Genomic DNA, 13,319 nt, shown 5'->3' with positions numbered 1-13,319 from the left:
TAGAGAATACTCACATCATCTTCCTTGGTTCCCCCCCAGAAGTTGGTGCCTCCTGCATAGCTGGGAATGTTGAGTACAGCAATCCCCTGGAGACTGGGCAGAGGGATTGGCCTCCCGTCGCACTGCACAGAAATGAAGGCAACACAACTCAGCCCAGCAAGAGAGAGACCCTCCTGCCAGAGCACATGCTCTGTGAACAGAAACAGCCAGCACCATCTTAGTAATACATTAATTCACGTCTCTTCCTGTTTATTCTTGGCCTAGAAGAGCAGAAGGTATCCACTCAAGCCTCATGAGCCACACATCTTCTGGCAGACATAGATTTTAGAGATATATTCTTGCTTTTTTTCCTCTAACAGGAACAGGGCACACCTGAGAGGCTTGGCAAAGCCTCTTGATTTATCTCTCAAGAAAGCGAAATGAAACTCCTGAAACATCCGTGTGATGAGGGTCTTCTCCTGCAAGTTACCTGTTTATGCTGTACATGATCTTTACAAAAATACCTCTTTTCCAGCTGGATGCACATTATAGCACAGTTAAATTCAGAGCTTTCCACTGCACCCACCATCTAAAATGATGTGTTCGTGTGAGACACCACATGGAACATAACAATCTTAACCATGCTGAACACTGCATTGGGAACAACAAATACTTTCCAGCAGGATGATATTTCTTCCCTTATGGGCTGAGAATACAACTTATGCTCCAGGACCAGGACAAGCCACTTTTGGTTAGCTCAGGGTGACATACAGCCAAGTACATTGTTTCAGGCAGGCAAAGGGCACCAAGTCAAATCACTATGCCAAAAATCACAGTGCCTGAAGGAGATGGAATCAGGCATCCCAGTCTTAGGACCAGGAGAACATGCTAATTCCTCACCTCCAGCAAGACCTTCTGCTCCAGGTTTTTGTATGTTCTGTGCAGCAGCTCCTTGGTCCCCAACACTCCATACCACATCATGTTCTTTGTACGACTTCTAAGGGGCCAAACAAAGGGAGAAAGTCAGCACAGACATTCACTCTTTCACTAAGAAGAAATAAAAACTTCACATTGAAATGGTACCTGCTGCATCCTAAACCACAAATGTGCTTTGCTTCCAAAAGTCTCAATTGCTCCAAGTGGTCACTGTGCTAGGAAACTACTTCCCTTTAAATAAATGTCAGGTAGGAATCAAGCATGAGTAACAGACACTACCAGAAACAAACACAGACTGCCCTGGCACAGAACTTGTCTATCATACACCAGGACATCAACAGTGCTTGGCTGCCTTAGCTCATACACACCAAATGTAGCCTCATTGTAGCAATCTCAGGCTACACAAAGCATCCTGTAGTTGCTCAGGTATTCAAAAGGTCAAACCTGTGGTTTGTATTGAGTCAGGATCAATGCCAAAACCAGCCTCTGCCACATTTAGAACTGAGATGTGCTTCTCTCATAGCTAAATAGCAAGCCCAGGAGAAAAATCTCTGAGATGACATAAATAGAACCAATGTGCTAAATCTACACCAATGTAGCAACTTAAGTACCTTATAGCATAATGAATCAGTAATTAATCAGTAACTTATCTCTTCCATCATGATTTCAAGCCTTGAAGGAGCATTATGTAGACAATACACCTATTCAGTACATTGTACACAATCAGCTTCAAAACCACACAGAAGCATGAAGTGGTTCAGTCACTTTTGGCATCAATCCAAAGGCCATTTAAAACCAAACTCACCTGCATTTCTCTGGGTGCTCATCACGTTTGTTATTGAAGTCCAAAGAAATCTTTGCATCCAGTCCAATTCCAAAGTAATTATTCATGACACACTTCTCTGTGTAACATTCACTGCCAAACAGAAGAACAGAACTTCCACTCCTAAGTCTTGGCACCATTTGCTGCTTATCCCACACAGAATTATTTAGATTGGAAAAGAACACCAAGCCCAACTGTGTCAGATGTGTCACTGCATGTGTAACTCCATAAACTGATCCTTAAGCCCTAGAATCCAGCATATGGATCCATTTATGTAACTCCAGGCTGCTGCAGTCCATTACTTTGGTCTACAAACTAACTCCCCTCTCTGCTCAGGTCTGTTTGCAAACGCCCACTCCCTCCCTTCAAGCTCCTGAGCATACTCACAGATTTTCAGGCTCAGAGTTGAAGGGATCAGCATGGATCAACAATCGGCTGATGACAGAGCTCCCAGGCAAAGAACCTGACATGCCAGCACGCATATCTGTAGGAAAATTGACCATGGAGAGGAGCATGACTAATAATAAACAGAAAGCAGGTAACTTCAGTATCAAAGACAAGATAACAAGAGTTCATACATTCTTCTCTGTCATTCATGAAGAGAGCAAATAGCATTAGTACTTTCTTTCACTCCAGAGGTTAGTTCTTTTGACAAGGAGAAGGGTTTCTGGGGCTGCCTGCAGGGTTTCTGACTGACAGTGTACTGCCTAAGGCTAGCAGCACAGTTATGTAGAAACATAGAAAAAGGGAAATAGGAGTGTCTGCAGCAGCTTTTTGTTTTTCCCAGAGTAAGACATGCAGTATTCCTGATACAGTGAATAGAGAAAAAGGAGCAGGACTGCAGCTATGATCCAAGTTGTTCAAGAATTACTGTCTCCTGCTTCTTAAATTATTAACTGGTAACCCACAAATACTAGGTTTGTCAGAGAGAAAGGAAAATACCTGCTTCCACAAGGAGCAATTTGAACACGTAATTTGGGTGAAGAGATGGGAAGAATACTGCCACAGTGATGGGGAGAAGTTGCTGCACATCATGTGGGAGGTGGGAATTCTGCTGGGTCTGTGCATTTCCAGTCACTTTAGCCTCCACATAAAGGAACTGCTGCTCCCAACCTATGGCTGCCATTCTTCAGAAACCTTTCTCAACAGCATCATCTCCCTCTTCTCATGGTTACTTTGAAATAAGTATCCCCTTACAATTGGCAGCTAAATTCTGCCACTTAATAGCATTGATAAAAATCTGTGCTAAGTCTTAGCTACAAACTGGAAACTACCACAGCTCATTCCAAGCCTCCGCTTGCAGTTATCCACAAAGGGATTTCTCTCACAGCTGACCCTGCACAAAAGGGCATCTGGTAGGACAATCTCATGTTCTCACATGGGGACTGCAGCCTGTGCTGCACTCACCCATGCTCCAATTGGCTGCCTCGGAGGGAAGTGGTGGGTGTTACACTTACTTGGATAGAGGATTTTTGTGTTCAGCATTGGCAGGTTGTCCCGGCTTCCTGTCTGGGGAGGAAGGGATGCAGAGCTGCCCAGTGACAAACTTCCTTTGTTTATTAGTCTTTCGCAAGGAGACTTGGAGGCTGTAAAACACAACACAACTATATTTGGCTATTGACAAATATAGTGCTGTGATTCAGACATGCCAAGCAGCAAGGCTGGGTTAGGAATCACTCAACAGAAAAACACCGGAGGCACCAGAAAACAAAGAATTGATAGAACCAGTCATTAAGACTCAGAGATGTCACATATGTGCTGCTGGAAAACCCCACAGAGTGGAAGTACCAAAATGCCAAAAGAAAAATACTAGAAATGGAGATGAGAAAAAGTTGGTGCAAGCAGCACAACAGACAGGGTATTTGGCTCCAAATCAATACTTACGGAAGTTCCAAACGTATTTGCAGTGATCAGGGATTGCTAACAAATTATTCACATAACACAGTTACTAAAGCAAGCTGGCTGCTGTTCTCTGTCATCTGCAAAGGATGACGTGAAAAGTGCTCAAGACTGTCTTTGTCCAAGCACTGAAAGCCAAGAGAACCCATATTACTGGCTAAGGTGCAAGAAAATTTCTGAATCCTAGGCTTCATATGCTAAGAACATGGACCAGCCATGAGAGATGCAGCAAAAAATGGGGTGTATAATGCACAGGCTAGAACATAGAAATGTGTAAGGCCTGAAGAGCAATTATGCAAAAATCTGAGAAGAACAGAACACAGAAGCTAATACACATAACACCACCTTCCCTTTTTACAACTAACAGAATTGTAATCCACAGGCAAGAGCTGCATGGTGGCAGCCCCAGAGCAGTACCTTTCCTCTGGCTCCTCCCCTTGGACACTCCATAGCTGCTGCTGTGTGATGATTGCACAGAAATCTTATCCTCGTTCCTCAGCTCCTTGCCCTCCTCAGAGGCTGAGAGACTAAGGAGGAAGCCCTCCTGCTCCTGGGTCTGGGCGTTCTGCTCATCTACAGCTGTATGAAGAGAAAAAGTAGGTGAGTGTCGCTCAGCTCTTCTGGCAAGGAATACCTCCCACTCATGTAGATAACAACAGGATGGGACTCTGAATGTCCTGATTCCTTAAATGAAAAAACAGGAGTAACACAAAGCCTTCCTTTATCATTTGTCTCAGCTCATCTCTGCTCTTTTGGAAGCAGGTTGGTTTAGCCTCCTTGTTTACTTTGCTGAGCTCTTTGGCAGGGAGGCTCTAAATAGAAGTGTCTATTTTTAATGCCACAGGTACTCAGGCATCCTGAGATGTAAACTGTGCTAGAGGTGATGGGCTTCCATTTATTTGCACTTACATGTTGCCACGAATTCTAACCAGACAGACATGAAATGATTAATGAATTTCCTGTTTGTTTAATCTGTAGTGGTACAATAACATAAGGCACTTGAAAAGGAAACTTAGCCATGTATAATCAAAAAGGAAGAAAACAGCAGTTGCTAAAAACCAATACAACCAGAGGAAAGAATCAGATTGCACGCTTTGGAAGAAGAAAAATACTTTGGAAAAGTTGAACAAACACATCTGAAATGTAACTGGAGTTTGCTCAAGAGCTGGTAAGATTTAAATGCTAGCATGCTGCCTAAAGGAATCAAAACTCCCTTTGCATGCAATCAACAGGTCTTTTCCTCCCCAGCAGCCCCTGCCAGGGCACAGCTCTCTGAATGCCCTCAGCTGCTCTACCAGCTCACTGCCTGCACACCTCACCCCCTTCTTTCACAGTCCCTTCCTCTCCTTTGTGCTGACCCTGTAGTTAATCAGAACTGCCCATGAAGCAATCTAACCCACTCGCACAGCAGAAACAGGAACATTTCTGGCAGGATTAAGCAAATTTCTTGGGCTCCAAAACACAAAACATCAAACATCACAAACATCAAACTGGCCTAAGGTAAGCAGCAGCAAAGTGAGGGAGCAGTGAGGTCAAGGCCTCCTACTTTGGTCTCAGTTAACCCCCAACTTTATGACTAAAATTTAGAGAGTGATGCTTTTCTAAGGAAAAGAAATTTGGAGCATTGGGGGTGTGTGCCTGGAGAGAGACAATGGTCAAGATGTGGAGAAAAGGGTCACCTGCCTAAGAAGTTAATGTCAGAACAGAACTGACTTGCACCAAAGTGCAGTAATTATAAATTTTTCCCAGGGACAAAGCTCATTTAAGAAGTTCCTGCCCTCTCCTGCAGTTGTACCACAGCAATGTTTTGCTGGGCTCTGCTATAAAGAGATTGAAACAATTGAAGTCAAAATACTTAAAATCCCTTCTTCCCAAGTATTTTTAGATCTGTTTTACAGCAAGACCACACAAAGCTGCACTGACACAATTGCGGTATGGGTGGGGACAGACAGGAAATGCAAATTAACAGTGTGGGAGGGTAGGAACTTCCTAAACCAGCCCGCTGGAAGAGAACACACCTTGAACTTCAGACTCATTTACCATGCAATGTTTCCAAAAGGTGGGCTTGGCAGAGATGACACAAACTAAATGGCCAGACTTACTGAATAGTTTCTCTAGCTCAGGAAAGCTGCTTTCAATAAGGAAGCCTGGTGCCCCCCAGAATAACAGAAATTGATACTTCTTAAGAGGCTGTAGGAAGTGATGAGCAGGACTCCTGACGGGTTACCTTTCTCTGCATGCTCTATTATCTGACGAATGGCTTTCTTCAAGCTGTTGGCTCTCAGCATGAGCTGCTCTCGGGGACGGAATATCTGGGGCCGTGCAGTGCACGCCGAGCCCACCGAGAGCTCACTGGAAGAGTCACCAGCACTGCCCGACCCATCCCCGTCCTCCGTCTCCTCTGCAATGGTGGGAGGAGGGTTGGGCAGAGAGGAGGATGCTTGAGATTCATCATTCAGTGTCTTCAGCAATGAGTCCAGCTTCTCCTTCAGGACAGAGCACTACATGAAGAAGAACGACATTTGAGTAGAACTAACAGTTGCCTGGGTAGCTCATTCTTTTGGTGCTAACTGAACTGCTGCTATCCCAGTTGTCTGAAAACAGAACAGTTTTACACTTCAGAAGTAGAAACCCAAACATTTTTTCAAATTTTACCTTCCTGGCCATGACCTCTGACTCCTCTGAACTTTCTGTTGCCTTCTCATAGGCTTTCCCTACTCGAGCCACAAAATCCTTCACTGTCTCACAAAGCACCCTAGAGAAAGGAGGAAAACAAAGTCATGCAAGGATTGTCACAGGATTTTCACAGTGCAATTTAGAGCAGTCATCCTCTAAGTACTCACTTGGCTGAGGAGATCACCACTGAGTGTTGGTCAGAAGTCAAAATTTTGGACAAATGAGCAGCCACAGAATCTTCATAGCAGAGAATCTTCTGCACCTGTTGACAGTCAGAAAGAAGCCACTGGGGTGCTGCTTCCCAGCATTACAACATATGCTGGGAAATGCTGGCTCCTCTGAGAGTACCTATCACTCCACAGATCTCTTTTGCCCTGAAAAAGTTCCACAGTCCAGGGCTCTGTTACTCACTGAAGACCTGAATCTGATGAAGAAACTAATTCTGAACCTACAAATCATCAGCAATGCAGTTCTTAGAGTCTCTGATCAACTACAAATCTAAAAGCACTGGGTTTTTTTGTGACTGCTATGCAGCTTGCCACTATTTCAACAACTTGACACCATGAAGCAAATACAAGGCAGTAATTTCCTTTCCATTCTGTTCCAAAGTATCTTCTTCTCATCCCTCATTATAGCTGTTGACTCTGGTAACCCAACCTCCATCTTTCTCCATAATACTTCACTGACTTAAAGCCCTGGATCTTTGCAGGTCTGGCTCAGCTCTGCTCCACTGGAGCTCAGCCACTGCCTCCTATCCTGTGTGCTCCAAGGCTGGTGCTCCCATCCCCTGCCCCTCCTGAGGTACCTCTGAATTCTCACTGCAGTCTTCAGTGACTGTGGAAGTGGAGGCCTGGCGAGGGAGTTTGGTTTCATACACCATGATGCTCCACCTGTTGAAAATCACACTTGTCACTACAATGCAGACAGTTTCCTCTGTTATCCAAATGTAACAGGTGAGAACCTCAAAGCAGAACAAACTGCACTTTGGGGAGCCATCACTGATATAGAGAAGCCACAGAGTGACAATGGAAATACAGAAGGCCTGAACAGGGGAAGAAGGAAGGATGACACTATGAACAAGTATTCTACAGCACAGGGAACATCTCTGTACTTCTTCCCTCTTCACAAAAATTCCATAGACATTACTTGATTCAACATAAGAGATGCCAAGATGCAACTCTAAAGACTGAGACAGTTTTAAATGTACAAAGATATACACAGAGGTATCAATACCAAGGGTAGACATCCACTTCTAGATTTGGCTTTGATTTCTAAGCCAAGCTCAAGATAAATTGGTTTAGATTTACCAAGAAGAAACTGCTTTAAAAAAAAAGTCATGACGTAAAGGCTGTCTTAGGTTACAATGTAAGTTTGTTCTCAAACTAGTACAAAGGCTGACAAATTCAACTGATAAGGACTCTGGGACAGAAGAGAGGACACTGGGACACAGATAATTTCACTTGTTACTGTTCTGCAGCAGAGACATTGAAAGCCAGACCACTTTCTCTTGCTAAAGGGTGACAGTAGATTATCCATGACAAAATGCTATCTGGCATTAGTAACAGGTCCAGAAGCTTGTCAGAGCCAGGACTGCCCTGTTCTCCTGGAAGGATATCTTCACACAACTTTTGAAGAGCAGATGATGTTAGTGATGGTTACTCACCTGTCCAGCATTTTGGTACTGGCCCTCTCCAACTTTTCCAGGATCTGCGGGAGCTGGGTATCATCATCACATGCAGAGCCCCAGCCTAAAACACGGGCAAGGTCATTCCCTGTTCCCAAGGGCAGCACTCCCAGCTGGCACTGCATTAGAGAAAAGGAAAATTAAAGTGATATTGAAATGGGGAAACACAAGCCAGGAACAGCCATGAGTAACATGACTGATTCCTTCACACACCAGTCACTGGAAAAAAGCTAATCCCAGGATGGTAGAAAGTAACTGGATGCAGAAAACAGCATACAATTAAGAAAAGCATACAATTAAGGAAAAATTTCCTCTACTTTTGGTTGTGAATCAAGAGAGGAGCATTTTACAGCTACCACCTCAAGGAGCACCTTGCTATAGTAAACCTCGTAGAGGTTTATATTTAGTTATCAGGTGGTGCCATTGCATTTCTGTAAAAGTAGCACAGGCAGCTCCCAGGCAAAACATTGTATGATATCTCTACCCCAGTGAAGTGTCTGCCTATCCCTAAGACTCAGATACTACACCATGGGAATTAATGGGAACAGGGCACAACCCATGTGGAACTCCCAAGTTTTCTAACCACAGCCCTTTCAGATCATGTCTCTGCTGGTGATAGAGCAGGAGTACTCAGAGCTCCTCCAAAAGCTGGATTTTGTGGAGGAACACTGGAGACAGGCATAAAGAATTAATCTATTACTGGATTCATTTCTTGCAGAAAACTAGTGCAAGAGCACTGCTATGGAAAGCTTTCAGCAGCTTCAGTCCTGGGGCAAATGACATATTCATGACCAAGAAAAGTCCTCTTCAGCCCATGCTGTTGTTACTTCATTCCTTCACCCAACCAAGCTCTTGGGGCAGGTACCTGCTTGTGGAGGTTGAGGCTATCAATTTCAGAGAGAACCCAGCCAACACTTCCATCCCCACCACAAACTAGAATCCGGAAAGTGTCAAATTTCTGGAATAAGCGTAAACTACAGAAAAGAGAAAGAAAAAAAGCAAGAGGGAAAAATGATCAGCTGTTACAGAAAGAAATGATAATTCCAATCTAGGTAATAAACATAGCAGTGTTGCCTAAGGTAGGCACTGATTTTGCAATGAATACAGGTCACTGCCAGATTACAGATGAATTAAAATGGTTATAATTAAGGGATTATAAATACAGCTAAGCAACTTACAATAGCTATTCACTACAGAAATATCTCCCAAGACATACTTGTCTACTAAAGCAGGGCACTTTTGTCTCTGTAGAAAAGGAGACAAGCATGTGACAGCTGATTATCCACTGAATTAACTCCTTGCAGCCTTGCTGCATCCAGTCTAACACTATTCATCTCGGTTCTACGTGCTCTGGATGTCACTGCCTTTGCACTCATGGCCACACTAATTAAAACAAAGCTTCAAGAGGGGGATCTTCATGCAGTCAACCAGCCATGAGACAACTGCGAGAGGATGTAAAACATCACAAGCTTTAGTCCTTCTGGAAAAAAACCATAAATCACTGCTCTGGTGCCTTGTCTGTCCCACAGGCAGGCAAACAGCTCACCAGTGTGAATTTCTCCATTCACCCTTTCCAGAAGAATACGAACAACTGCTCCTGTTTGAAACTGTGCTTCCTACTGAACATTTCTGAGATTTGCTCCTGCTTTTATTTTGGCTTGGTATGTATGGTTTTTTACTACTATTACCTAAACAGGATTTGCTGTAGCACATGAAAATTCTTATTTTATCAAGCATTGCTGACGCACAGATGACTACCAGAAACGAAAACATCTTATGATGCAAGTCTGACTAGCATCAGCTGAAAATATTCAAATTATCGAGAAGCAGGCTTTACCCTGTACCATCACTTTCCTTTTTAAGTAAAAACATAACAACAGCTGTTTTAGAAGTGTGCACCACAGCTCAAGAAGGTATTTGATTACTTCCTTTCCATTCCTACCTAAAAGCAAAATACCTTAGGACAGTCAGTCTGGCTGGGGAGGAGAATAAGAAAAGTACTTGATTTTACAAGTCTTTTATAAATTATTTTTCAGCCAAACACATCTCCTCAATAGACCACTGTAGTTCTAAATGCCAGTGTTTTGCAATATGTTGGCAAAGAACCACAACAGTTCTCAGGAGAGCAGAGCACAATGATCACTCATCCAGGAACTGACACTCCCAGATTTAGCCCCCTGCACTACAGATTTCATCAAAGACTTGGAGTCACTGTGAGGAAAAGATGAGGGAAATTCACCTCATGTTGGCTCTTATAATAAGGAGCATAAATTAATGACAAAAGTTACTTAAAACTGATGCAACAGAAAAACATTTGGAAGGTGGCAAACCAAAGACCAAACTTCTTTTTTTAAGTGAGAGTTGCAGAAATACACAAAAGAAATTTATTTCACAGCACTCACTTTTTTTAATATCCACAGATATTCTAGCATAATTTAGAAAAAAGTCTGAAATGTAACTTAGATCCTAGGGCAGAACCAGCTTTACCAAACACACTCATAAGAGATCTCTCCACAGTATCACCACAAAGTCTTTGAAGGATGGAGGTTTCACAGACTTCTCGGGTAAGTTATTTTTCAATAAATCTCATCTTGACAATATTAATTTGCTATCTATGACATCTGTCTGTTCACTTGAGTTAACTGAAATTAACTCTTTTTAGCAGTACATCAGGATGCTTCTAAAAGATTGTTTGCTGACAAGTTTTCTTATGGATTCAAGCCTTCCATGTTTGGTCTTCTTCCAGGGAAATTCTTCTGGAATTCCCCCAAAATGCCTCAAGCTATCCTGCTACTACTGATGAATGATATAATAACCTTTTTGACAACATTTTTGGTTTTAGGTAATCAATAACACTTAACAGAGAGAGAGGAAAACCCCTCCAAACCTTATGTGTTTAATTTTCTCTGAGGAATAGATTCCCTGTTACATTTGAAGATGAGCTTAATCAAATAATTCTCTCATACTTTCTGGGTATTTACAAGGAATTTTTGTTTCCATAGAATATCTGCCTACCCAAGGTGAGGTCCTCCATTCATGAGGTCAAAGACCTGGGCTGGATTCAGCAGTTGTTTGAATCTTCGTAGAAATTTTACGCCTTGGTTGTCTCCGCTTTTTGAGTTGACAAAGACCAACAAAGGGCTTGTGCAAGAAGGGGGACAAGTAGCTTTCCAGAAACCTGTTGGGCAAACAGAAGAAAGAGGGAGAAAAAGCCAAGAGATGTGAAGCTGCCCATGGAGGTGGATGGAGAGAAAAACCAAGAGCCCACACCCCAGCCCAGCTCTGAAGCAGCTAATATTTTCCTTGTGGCACTCACTGGGTGAATGCCAAATGTGCATGGCCCTGAATCCAACATGAGCCACACCTCACGCTGCCAAATGTCACACTTATCTCCTCGCAGTATGCCAAAATTTTCAGCTTCCCCAACCTTCTCAAATTGCTTCTGCAATATAGTTACTGTCAATAAATTTAATCAGCTGCAGCTCAGCAAACACTGATATTACAGGGAGATAAAACTGAATGCAAAAGCAAAGCAAACAGTTCCCTGCCATACTCAGCCATGGCTCCCAGTGGTGAGTTTCAGAAACAGCAAAAGCAGAATTTTCAGCTGACAGAACCTGGCACTAATAGTGCCAGCTGAAGTAACTGCAACTGAGAGGAAGAGACAGAAGTGCTACTCACTAGGAGTACTTACCATCTGAATCAATGCTGTTAAGAGCAGTAGGAGGAATGACAGACACTTTGCAGAGCCCAAGGGGGCACTTGTTTGGCAACAACTCTTTACATGCTGTGTGTACCTGGAAACACCACCAAAAAAGAATATTTCAGACTCTTTTGGACACTGTGGTATAATTCCTAAACCCACTCCAAAGAAGTTGTGAGAGGAAGAACGGCAGAAGGGGTGAAATCACCAAAAAATGTCAATTGATAAATTTATTGAAAAAGTTATTTTAAGAATGATCTAATTAGAGCCTTCTACAAATTCTCTCCATCAGTATGTACTTTTCTGCCATTTGAATTTATGAGATCAGCACTTTGAGTGCTGAGAGAACCAAATACCAGATTCTGTGGCTTCAGCAGCCTTCAGGCATTTTGCTTTCAAAATTCCAGCTTCAGCTGAGATATCTGAAGTAGCAACAAAAGAAAAAAGCTGGGAACTCCAGAGAACAAGAAAGCCAAAAAAAAAAAAAGCAGGAAGACATGAGGGACATGAGAGGTAAGAGAAGGAGAGATTATTGAAGCCACTCAAAAAAGAAAATACAAAGTAGAGGCAGGGGTTTTGTGGTACATAAAGACTGCAAGTTGAGTGCTTGGCATTTGAGGCCCCCATTCTGAAAACAGATTTTGTGATACTTCTCTTACTAGTATTACAGACAACTGGAAACATAGCAAGATCTGCATCACTTCAGTGACTAGGCAAGAGCAATCTATTGCAATAGAAGGGAAATGGCTATTATTAAAATAGCTGAGTATTCTTTATAGTTTGTTGCACCTTTTCAACCCATAGAAATAACAAATAATGGCTCCTTAAAATCCAGTGTAGTCCATGACTGAAGCTTTGAGTCATATCTAGTGTAATTAGATTCTTCTAAGAAAGCTCGCTCTCAAAATAAAATGAGCTTGGCCAGAAGCTGGATACATTTTTCAAGTCTTGTTTTTATGTATCACAGCAACACTTTTAAGCACAAATTAAATTTCTGTGTCTTGCAGAACAATAAAGTCCTTCATGGCAAACACTGATAGTATGGTTAGAGATTTTATCCTAAGCAAATGTCATTAAAAGAAGATACCACAGAGCTGAACAAAAACTGTCCTTTTACTGAAATGATCACACACTCAGCTTACCATGGCTTTGCACCACAGGCAGCGCCAGTCTTGCAAACGCAGGACACTGCCACAGGTTTTATCACACACAGTGCATTTGGCACTCACAGGCAGGTTTCCTTCCAGCCACTGATGTGGCATTGAGATCTGCAGAAGGTACAGAGGGACAGAAGCTTAAAGGCACAGGAAGGCATCATGACTCTGAGATACATGGAGAAGTAACTCTTCATATGCACTGTTTAAGGACAGCAAAGGCAATTTCTAGAAAACACCCAAGGACCAATTCTGGCATTTTACATCATGCTGAAGCACAAAGAGTCCAGGTGACTCACCCCAGGCTATCCAGGAAACACTGACTTGCATCACACATCCCAATATACTAAGGTGCCGTTCCAAACATTCATTTATTTTTCTTTTGCCAAAACTCAGATCAAGTTCCCCATGCCTCCAATTATTTAATCTCAGCTCCCCAGTCCATAGCAGTTTACTCCTACTAAG

At 42.7% G+C, this 13,319-nt stretch overlaps 1 protein-coding gene across 6 annotated transcripts in view; it reads right to left on the bottom strand.

Moving 5' to 3' along the window:
• Positions 1 to 13,319, bottom strand: part of DGKD (diacylglycerol kinase delta) — a 60,974-nt gene that overhangs the window by 14,809 nt on the left and 32,846 nt on the right. For all 6 annotated transcript variants that reach the window (XM_063408595.1, XM_063408596.1, XM_063408598.1 and 3 more), the window contains 15 exons: positions 12,843 to 12,968; positions 11,692 to 11,794; positions 11,013 to 11,175; positions 8,863 to 8,971; positions 7,977 to 8,116; positions 7,119 to 7,203; positions 6,481 to 6,575; positions 6,293 to 6,392; positions 5,865 to 6,138; positions 4,055 to 4,216; positions 3,196 to 3,324; positions 2,126 to 2,222; positions 1,721 to 1,831; positions 880 to 976; positions 15 to 122 (listed from right to left, as the gene is read on the bottom strand). In XM_063408595.1, the coding sequence (XP_063264665.1) occupies positions 15 to 122; positions 880 to 976; positions 1,721 to 1,831; positions 2,126 to 2,222; positions 3,196 to 3,324; positions 4,055 to 4,216; positions 5,865 to 6,138; positions 6,293 to 6,392; positions 6,481 to 6,575; positions 7,119 to 7,203; positions 7,977 to 8,116; positions 8,863 to 8,971; positions 11,013 to 11,175; positions 11,692 to 11,794; positions 12,843 to 12,968 (1,899 nt within the window). The remainder of the gene's footprint in view (positions 1 to 14; positions 123 to 879; positions 977 to 1,720; positions 1,832 to 2,125; positions 2,223 to 3,195; positions 3,325 to 4,054; positions 4,217 to 5,864; positions 6,139 to 6,292; positions 6,393 to 6,480; positions 6,576 to 7,118; positions 7,204 to 7,976; positions 8,117 to 8,862; positions 8,972 to 11,012; positions 11,176 to 11,691; positions 11,795 to 12,842; positions 12,969 to 13,319) is intronic.

This window comes from Prinia subflava, chromosome 11 (assembly GCF_021018805.1).
Source record: "Prinia subflava isolate CZ2003 ecotype Zambia chromosome 11, Cam_Psub_1.2, whole genome shotgun sequence".
Lineage (NCBI taxonomy): Eukaryota > Metazoa > Chordata > Aves > Passeriformes > Cisticolidae > Prinia > Prinia subflava.
Note: the sequence above shows the minus strand (reverse complement) of the source record. Positions and strands in the feature narration are given on the sequence as shown.